The sequence below is a fragment of the Benincasa hispida genome, chromosome 9, assembly GCF_027475165.1.
Source record: "Benincasa hispida cultivar pf3 chromosome 9, pf3_genome.v1.1, whole genome shotgun sequence".
Taxonomy (NCBI): Eukaryota; Viridiplantae; Streptophyta; class Magnoliopsida; order Cucurbitales; family Cucurbitaceae; genus Benincasa; species Benincasa hispida.
The window spans coordinates 30,566,285-30,576,573 of NC_143486.1; the positions used below are offsets into that span (position 1 = coordinate 30,566,285).

At 34.0% G+C, this 10,289-nt stretch overlaps 1 protein-coding gene across 1 annotated transcript; it reads left to right on the plus strand.

Moving 5' to 3' along the window:
- Positions 1-710: 710 nt before the first annotated feature.
- On the plus strand, positions 711-9,223 carry SKS3 (SKU5 similar 3). The gene is made up of 9 exons (XM_039043841.2): positions 711-1,062; positions 2,143-2,252; positions 2,775-3,045; positions 3,161-3,299; positions 6,870-7,233; positions 7,597-7,962; positions 8,044-8,122; positions 8,401-8,597; positions 8,913-9,223. The coding sequence occupies exons 1-9, from the start codon at positions 907-909 to the stop codon at positions 9,019-9,021; spliced, it is 1,791 nt and encodes a 596-aa protein (XP_038899769.1). The 5' UTR covers positions 711-906; the 3' UTR covers positions 9,022-9,223.
- The last annotated feature ends 1,066 nt before the right edge of the window (positions 9,224-10,289 follow it).

Below are 10,289 nucleotides of genomic sequence, written 5' to 3' on the forward strand. Positions count from 1 at the left end.
CTCATATTTTTATTATGGGTAAGGACACCATTGCTAATATAATAATCTCTATTTGCAATGCTACACCAATCGAAGTGGAATGGTTCAAATTACTATCAATTAAAATCAACGAAAACATTGTTAAAATACTTTTATGAGAAGAGTTTATTGAAAATGAAAGAAAATTTTTAACCTTAGAAAAAAATAGTAAAACAAATTTAGTTGGTTGAGAAGTATTTCCTTTTATTAATGATTTGACTTAATATTTATAACAATTCAATTCCTGTCATATAAGACTGGTAACAAATTAGTCCTTAACAGTGAAGAAGTTATCTAAACAGATCACAACAATGTGACTGACAATTTTACATTGTTAGATGTATGAGAGAAACTCTATAAAAGTATCTCGAATTAGTATTAAATGGCTTTTAGGGGATAGAAAAGTTTGAATTTACATTCAAACATTATTAAGCACATTATGACAAATCTCTCAAATTAATTTTTCATTAAGTGAGAAATCTAGTTCGATGTAAAGACATTGTCTTGTTTTCGTCTATTGTTGGTTTGTACTTTTCATCTTGAAGTTAAAGGTTCAAATCTTCGTCGTGAAAGATCTCACATTGTAAAATGTTACACGAATCTCATCAAAATTTAACGTATATCTAATGGAGATCCGATCCAATAACGGTGAATCCAAATGATTCAAATGGGATAAAATTTTCAACTCTATTGGGACCCATCAACCAATTGGCAACTCTGTCGGCATCCCCACTCTCACTGCCTTTCCTGTATTCTCAAATCCCCATGTGAAAATGATTCACTCTCTCCCTGCATTTGTCAGTTCTTCGTCTTCTTCTTCCTTCTCCACTGCCCATTGGATAATCACCCTTCACCGTTCTTCCCATCTTCCACACAACCTAAATCCCCATGCCATGGCTTCGCTTCTTCCACCTTTTACTTCCCATCTCTGCTGCTTTTCTTTTGTTATGCCTCAAAAGAATCGCTCTCGCAGGTGACCCTTATGTCTTCTTCGATTGGACTGTCTCTTTCATCTCTGCTTCTCCACTTGGTGTTAAACAGAAGGTTTCTTCTCTTCATTCTTATTCTTCTTTTTTGTGCTTCTGCCATTTTCAGATTGCTCCCAAGAAATTATGGGGTTTTCTTGGCATTTGTCTTGGTACTGATTATTCTGATGGTTTAATGTAGTTTCAATTTGCTGTTACTAGTTTGACATATGTATACTTTTAATTTATGCGGTTATGGATTAATATTGTGTATTTGACTAATTGGGTTGGTTTACCATACCTGAGTTCAGAACGGAGTTTAAAAAAATGAATGGAAATAGGTGGATGAAAGATGGTTTATCCACGATTTTTAAGGTTTAATCGAACCATTAGAACGAAATTGAAACTAAGTCTAGACTATAAAGGTTTAGTTAAAACTTTAAAGCTCAAGGACACCGTTGTACAATCTATAGACAATCTTGCTCAAGTAAGGCTGTGTTTGGGACACTGAGTTGAGTTATGAAGTTTGTTGTTAATATGATGGAGTTAGGAAGTCTGGATTGGAGATGTAGGTTAGTTTCTCAATGGACGTGCAAAAAAGAGAAAGAGGAAAAGATGAAGTTCCTCAATAAATGTGCAAACTTCAATAGTGAACACTATTGGAATTGAGTTATTTAACACTCATTTATGAAGTCGGTTGGCCAAATATCCCCTAAAATTATAGAAACCAAATTGAAATTTAGTCCAAAGAATAGGGACTACTAATAATTTAAAAGTTCTTATAATATGGATTAAAGAGTCCTAATATTCCCTAACAGTAGGAATTGTGTGTTTCTACTTTTCTAATATTGGCTAAGGAGGAATATCATGAGTATATGAGTAAAGGTGACTAACTTTAATAATGAACGTTTGGATGAAATCAAAACCAAAGTCTTTAAGGACTCATGACCATTATGAAAATACGTAGAGATTCTGTTGGTATCTAACTCTGCGGAGTTTTTTTTTTGATTGGGAGACAGAAAAAATTCAGATTCTATTTTAGTGAATTATGGTTTCAGCTTCAACTTTCTTCTAATGTAGTCTCGTGGACTTGAACTGCAAATTCCAAGATGTTTTTGTCTCCTTATTGACTTCGTATGTTATGTAATTTTATTCACAGGTCATTGGTATTAACGGACAGTTTCCTGGACCTGTGCTCAATGTAACTACGAACTGGAATGTTGTTGTCAATGTTAAAAATGACCTTGATGAGCCTTTGCTTCTGACATGGTATGAACTGCATTCACTAAAGAGATTGAAAAAATGTATCGTTAAGTTGCAAAATTTAGTACCTTAACTTTGTTAGTTTCGCGTTTTGAGTTTCTACGCTTAAAAACTTTTTAATTATGTCTTTAAGTTTGAATTGTGATTCTATATTCCATTACTTCAACAATGATATATTATGCCTATTAGACAAATGTCGGCAAGTCATCATGATATGGTACACAATTTGTAAAAAGAAGCAGACAATTGGATGAAATAGTGTGGCATGAACTGTAAAAATAGATTTGATATCTTTGCTTCAAAAAGAGAGAGTGCCAAATCATTCGATCATTCAATGTTTGCTGGATAATCATGTGACATCCTAATCTAGTTAGCAATGTAAATGGTGGAGACTACATAAACTTATCATTCAAAATTTAAGAGACATAATTGAAACTTTCTAAAATTCAAATAAAAAATTTGAAATTTAAATAGAAAATGTTCTAGCTAGTTCCCGAAGTAGTGATTTTGTTGTTATTTTTAATTCAGGAATGGTATACAACACAGAAAAAACTCTTGGCAAGATGGTGTTTCTGCGACTAATTGTCCAATTCCTGCTGGGTGGAACTGGACATATCAGTTTCAGGTCAAAGATCAAATAGGGAGTTTCTTTTACTTCCCTTCCTTGAATTTCCAGAGAGCTGCTGGTGGATATGGAGGAATCACCATAAATAACAGAGACGTTATACCATTGCCCTTTCCGGTGCCAGATGGAGATATCACAATCTTCATTAGTGATTGGTATACCAAGAGTCATAAGGTCAGTGTCAAGCCTGATTGGGTTCTTGCTTTTGCTGATGGTGATTAGTGGCTTTTAACCTGACTTGGCTATCCCTGTCTTGATTCCATGTTTGATGGTGATATGCAAAACTTAGGAATTAAGGAAGAATGTCGAGAATGGGATTCACCTTGGTGTTCCTGATGGTATCGTTATCAATGGAGAGGGTCCTTTTCGTTTCGATAATGCTCTTGTTTCTGACGGTATTCCTTTTCATACAATAAATGTTGAACCTGGTAAGTTTCATTTTTATCATGGATTTTTATTTTGATATGTGATTGAATTCATGACTCTTTTTTTTTAAATTTTATTATTATTATTATTTTTTTATGGAAATGATATCAAATCAATTATTATGGTTTTTTAAAATAAAAAACTAACTTTCATTAAGAAAAAATTAAAAGAATAAAAATAAAACTATAAGGCAAACTTGAAATAGATTTGCTTTAACTTTTAAGAGAAGAAGAGGATGATTGCAAAATACTCTAAATGAGAACACTGAGAGCGAGGCATTGAAATGTGGCTTGTTCCAAATCAATATTTTCCTGTCTTTGAAGGCGCTCCAAGATTTCTCAAGCTATGTGTTTCACAAATTAGCAAAGAAAACCTCTTGCCGAAGAATCTGACTTCTTCTGGAGGAAGTGGGATTTGCAAGCACCACTTTTATCACGTCCCCGCATCCAGTTGAAGGAACCAAATTTCCTTCAACTGTGTTCAGGCATCTACTTTAAAGTTTATAGCAGACTCCTAAGTGTATGATCAAGATCTTTCTTAGAGCTCTTACTCATTACATGCCACTGGGGTCCTAGGGACATAAAACTACAGTTGAGCTTCGGATGAAGTTTATGGTGTTTAACCTCAACCACGAAGCCAACCAAGCAAAAGACCTGATTCTCTTCAAGATTTTGACCTTCTGGATCAAGGTGAATGGATGAGAGACTAGAAAATCTAGCTGAGACATTAAATGGGCCAAAATAATACTTAATAAGAAGGATATTTTGAAGGTTTGAGAATCCACTTACAAAACCCATTGGATGTTGAGGAATGGCAGACTCCTCATAACAACAAAAACAGGCTAGCCAAATCTTGAGCTGTGAAATCTCAAAGTGGTCTTTGAAAATTAAAATCATTACGAAAATTGTCATTAGGAATTAAAACAGAGTTAACACACCCTTTTTTGAAGTACAGATTAAAGAGGTGGGGGGAACAACATGAAGTCCACATTATCAATCTAGAATCTTCCTGGAAGGGAATGCTAGCAGCGATCCCCATTTCCCACTGAAAATTTAGTAAAAGTATTAATGTAGGTGATGCAATGGGAGATAGTTTTTCAAGGACTTCTAAAATGTGCCTTTACTACAATGAAAAGTTTAGACTGTATTAAATCAATCATCTAAGGAGTAAGGACTCCATTTCCTTAATTGGATCTTTAAGGTTTTATTTTAAAATTGACAATGCTTCGAAGGGGTAAATGTACATTAATCTAATACATGTCTTGGCAATTAACTAGGCCATAGTATCATTCATAGTCAAGAAAAATTTCAATATGATTGTCACTCTTATGAGCTTGAGAGATACTAAAGTGAGAAAAATAGAAGTTTTCCCCCATCTGCGTCTAACAATTGTGGATGTCGTGGCTGCTTCTAATAAGTTTTCCTAGTCTTAATACTGACCTAGAACGTTTAAATGGTTTTTTTAGTGGAAATCTTCAGCTTCCTAGTAATGTAGCTCCAAAACTTACACTTCTACTCTCAGTAATGCTAATAGAAGCCGTTTTATCTTGATGCCTAAGATGGCTTACAAATCTTACAAATCTACACAAGCTATTCAACTTATTTTATCTTAGGAAAATCCCTGCCTCTTGAATCCTAATGTAGTTGTGTGGATAGCTCATGAAGCCATTGTTAAAAGGAAATTAGGGTTTATTACTAATTATTATTTTCCATTATTATTTTCCTTTTTGGGTCTTTTCCATTTATGTATTTCCCTTTAGTGGTTTATTGATGTCTATTTATTCACCTTGTAAAAGGTCGGTTATGTACTCTGATTTATTCAATAATATACAAAATTAACATGGTATCAAAGCATTAGGTGTTGTCTCATTAAACACTAGTTGCCAAAGTCCTGTCCGTTCTCTGCCTCCGTCGAGTCGCCCATTAGAGTTTTAGTATAGTTATTCTGCACCACCCCCTGCTCACGGCAATTAGAAGTTCACGCCAATAGATTAGATCTGCAAATCTGTAGTCTTCTGCTTTTGCAAAGGTTGCCGTTGTTTGTTTCAGATCCTGCCATCGACAGCCAGTGGTCTTTTGTTCGTTGAGATCTGCACTGTTCTCAAAACCAATCTTAGATCTGCTGCACACCTTCAACCATGCCAATTTGATTGCATCTTCCATTGCTCCATCGCCTATCGTACGCGCTCAGGTCTATCGCCCGCTCGACCAGTCTAGATTTGTCACATGTTCACTCAACTCCAATCATTTGTACGCTGACCACGTCCAACCGCCACCATGCTCAAAGCCCAACCATGCACCTTCTGCCTAACCGCACGTGGGTGTTTCCTCTCAGCCCAAATCCCTCTGTTCCAGTTTGCTTCAGTTTCGCTGTGGGTTTCTCAAATCATTGCGTGGGTCTATGCCGAATGAAAGTTTTCACGAAACATTGGTTTAGTTGTTGAAGTAATTCACTCAAATCGGTCTGTTAGACCAATTTCTGTTCGGTTAGTATTTGGTTCAGTTTATTTGGTAAGACGAGCTCGAATTTGGTTTGGTTCAAGCCCAGTTCAGTTTAATTAGCCAAGTTTTGGTTTGGTTTATTTATTCTAGTTTGGTTTAGTTTTGTTCCTTAGCTCATTTGATTTGGTTTGTTTGATTGCTTTGGTTTACTTTGCATTTGTGGATATATGTTCCGTTTTCAAATCGGTTGTTTAAGGGATTTGTTGTAGATCTCTCTATGAGAATCTTTGTTTTCAGCCCAGAAGTTCTTCGTAGGTTTTGTTATCTATCTCTCTATGAGGATCGTTGTGTCCATCCCAGAAGTTTGTTTCCGTTCTTCGTGGGTTCATGTTTCTAGCATACTTTGTGGTTTTCGTTCTTCGTGGGTTTCTGTTTCCATCCCAGATCTGTTGATTTGTTTAAGAAGTTTTCTTCATAAACTCAAGTTGTTTGTCATTCTACTACCTTGAGTTTGCGGGAGAATGTTAAAAGGAAATCAGGGTTTATTACTAACTATTATTTTCCTTTTTGGATCTTTTCCATTTATGTATTTTCCTTTAGTGGTTTATTGATGTCTATTTATTCACCTTGTAAAAGGTCGGTTATGTACTCTGATTTATTCAATAATACACAAAATTAACAGCCATGTTATCTCTGATTTCAAGTTGATAAGAATTATAAACTGATTATTTACAGTGTTCTACTTTGATATTGTGTTAGTTCACTGAAAGGTCATTTCCCTTTCTTGGTAGATATTGAAATTGACATGATATAGTCTTGGGAGGGAAGCTCTGTTTTATTCCTTGTAAATCTCTAATGGCTTCAATGTTTCAGAAAAGGAAAAAAAAAAAAAAAAAGGAAAAAAAAGTTTCCAATTAGATATTATTTTATGTTTCCTCTACTAGATCCCATTAGCAGTTCTGCAACATAGGATTTGATACTTTGGTCTAGATTCGAAAGATCATCTTCATTATTTATTTAATCTGTACATGGAGTACAAACAGTGTATATGAAAGCTTTCTCTTGTCATAATTAACATTTCTCTTATATATTAATTGATGACTAAATTTTGGAAATTGATCTTAACCACAGGGAAAACATATCGCCTGCGAGTGCACAATATTGGAATCTCAACGAGCTTGAATTTTAGAATACAAAATCACAACTTACTTTTGGTCGAGACTGAAGGATCATACACGGTTCAGCAGGCTTATGCAAATATGGATATTCATGTGGGTCAATCATATTCATTTTTGGTTACAATGGACCAAAATGCTAGCAATGATTACTTCATTGTTGCCAGTTCTAGATTTCTTAATTCATCTTCTCTGGCTGGAACTACCGGAGTGGCTATCCTGCACTATTCCAATTCTCAAGGACCTGCTTCAGGTCCTCTTCCCGATCCTCCTAATGAATTGGACACATTTTTCTCAATGAATCAAGCAAGATCTATAAGGTTGTAGTTAGTTACATATTATTTTTGGTAACAAGATATCTTTCCCATTTCATTACCACGAGCAAAAAGAAAAGAAAAGAAAAAAAAGATCTGTTAAAAGAAAAATAAAATATGCAAACACCATTGAAATGGTCTTTTGTTCTTTTGCCTTTAGGACTAGAAATGGTGTCAATCAAAGTTCATTTCTCTTCGGTGGTAGGTGTACAAGTTCTTAACTCAATTTTCTTTCCTTTAGACTGAAGAAAGCTATCGATGGAAGAGTTTTGCTTTCTCCTAAATCTTACTTAATTCGATTTCATCACGTGCATGCAATTGCTTTATTTTATGTGGTCATCTCACATTTGCAATTCTTCTTATGGTTAGATGGAATGTTTCTGCTGGTGCTGCTCGTCCAAACCCACAGGGATCTTTCAAGTATGGTCAAATCACTGTCACGGATGTATATGTGATACTAAACCGACCTGCAGAGCTTATAAATGGGAAATGGCGAAGGACCTTAAATGGCTTATCATACTTCACACCTTCAACTCCACTTAAACATGCTCAACAATTTAGCATCCCAGGTGTCTACAAACTTGATTTTCCGACTCGAATGATGGATAGGCATCCCAAACTCGACACATCTCTGATTAATGGTACTTTCAAAGGTTTTATGGAGATTATTTTTCAAAACAATGACAAAAATGTTCAGACCTACCATTTGGATGGCTATGCATTTTTCGTTGTTGGGTGAGTATTGAGTTTTAATATCCTTTACTTTTTGCTAATTTTAAGGACTTCAACTATAATTGAAACCTGTTTATGTTGCAGCATGGATTTTGGAGTGTGGACTGAAAATAGCCGAGGGACTTACAATAAGTGGGATGGTGTTGCCCGCTGCTCAACACAGGTAACTAGCCCATCTAATCTGCTGTACAGAGGGGAGAAACAGAAATGGTTCGAAACAAAAAAAAAAAAAAAATCTTTGAAGCATGTGCTTGGGGCTTTTATAAAGACATAATGGTAGAGGGAGCAAACAAACTGAAGTAGAAAAAATACGGAAAAATAATGGAGCATGGCTGTGGAAAAATGTATTTGTCATGTTTCCTTCCCGTCTTGAGCCAGATTATACTATATGGATACTCAGAGTGAATGATCAGACTTGTATCATGTTTTTTGTGGTTCAAGGTCTTTCCTGGAGCTTGGACTGCAGTTCTAGTGTCCCTTGACAATGCTGGCATATGGAATCTTCGTTCCGAAAATCTCGACTCGTGGTATTTGGGCCAAGAACTTTACGTGAGTGTTGTAAATCCAGAGGTTGACAAAAGTGAGATACCAATGCCTGATAATACCATATATTGTGGCCTTCTTTCTTCCTTGCAAAAGTAAGTCGTTAGCCTCATTCTCTTCTTGTTTGTTCATATCATTTTCTCATTGGATTTAGAATGAATCTGTTAGATGGCATTTCAAAAATCCTTTAATATATATATTTTTCGTCCTTATGAATCGAAAGAAATAACCATACTTTCAACAGCACTTAATATTTAGATAGATTTTTTGAGATATAGTTCTTCCCCATGCTTTACTGTAGTGTCAATCTTACTCTTCCTTTTTCAAATTATGGTTTGGTGGGTTTTTTTTTTTTCTTTGTGTTTCCTGTTATTAAGAACAATCCTTTCTTATTTCTTCTTTTTCTGCAGGGATCAGTCTCAGAGATTCAAGTTTTCTGGTGTGGCATCCAGTGCTGACCCATTTCATTCAATTAAGGCTGTATTAATCATGACATTGATGGCAACATTCATCAGGTAACAAAATCTGTGAATGTTGTGTAAACAAACAGCATTAATTCAATATGCTGAATAGAATAGGATTATAGAGTTTTTGGTTGGTAATTTGATTTTTTTTTAAATGTAGTTTGTGTTTGGAAAGAAAAGGCATTATTTATTAATCGATGTATCATTGCTATTAGAATGTTTAATATTTTGCAATAGAAAACTATGTATTCAAGTTATGGTGCCTACTTGTCTAAGATTTTAATATCCTAAAAGTTACCTTAGTAACAAAATGTAATAAGGTTTGACAATTATCCTTCGAAAATGGTTGAGATATATTCAAATAGGCAAACTGACCTAAACATACTAATAGATATATAGTATACACACACCATTCTCTTTAAACTAGATGAGCAAATCATATTTTGAAACCTTCCTGATGTCTTTAAGAATGTTTCAAGTTCGTATTTGGTCGATTATTAAACTTTAAAAATGGTTTAATAAGTTGGCAAAATTAGATTATAATTAATATACATACATTTAAAAAGAAAAAAAATCTAATACAACAATCAAAAGATGAGTTGAAGTAAAATATGTTAATCCATTAACTTGACTATATATAAATTATCTTTTTAGTATAACAACTACGAGGTGAGAGAGAATTGAATCACCAACCTTTAAGGACAGAGACCATATTAATGTCAATGAGCTAAGCTCACTTTGGCGATTATATTTAAACTGTTGATTTACAAGTATATTCAATGTTGATTATATTTTAAATCATCAATTTTTGCAATTTGATTTGTCCTTTTTTTTTTTTTTTTTTTTTATTTTGGCAATTTGATGGGCTATCTCTTTCTCCCAAAAAAAAAATAAAATAAAAAACACATTCTTGTAATAGGCTCATCTTTCATATCATTATTAAAGTGCTTAATTAGTACTTTGTCTTAGTTTATTAAAACTAAAAGCATAGAGCTAAGACAGGAAATGGTTAGAAATAACCTACTCAAGTATTCATTTTTAAAAATTACGTCATTTTTTAAAATTTGTTAGAATACTTTATTCGATCCATCTCAGGTGAGATCGACCATCGAGATTTAATTAAAAAAAAACTTTTTCTAACTTATTTTGGACCTTCTCAGTACATTTCTGGCAGATTACATATTGAGATTCTGCTAATTTTTCTAAATACTATGTAATCTTCCCAAATCTTATATCAAATCTTATAATTTCAAATTTTCTCCTAATTAAGTTATCTTTACTGAATATTATATTAAATACTTACTAATTTTTCAATTTTTTAGT

Bases quoted from the DNA above. Each gene is read 5' to 3' on its own strand.
- SKS3 (XM_039043841.2), top strand. From the start codon at position 907: ATGCCATGGCTTCGCTTCTTCCACCTTTTACTTCCCATCTCTGCTGCT. The intron at 7,963-8,043 runs GTGAGTATTGAG...TTTATGTTGCAG, and splicing joins TATGCATTTTTCGTTGTTGG to CATGGATTTTGGAGTGTGGA. The intron at 8,598-8,912 runs GTAAGTCGTTAG...CTTTTTCTGCAG, and splicing joins CTTCTTTCTTCCTTGCAAAA to GGATCAGTCTCAGAGATTCA.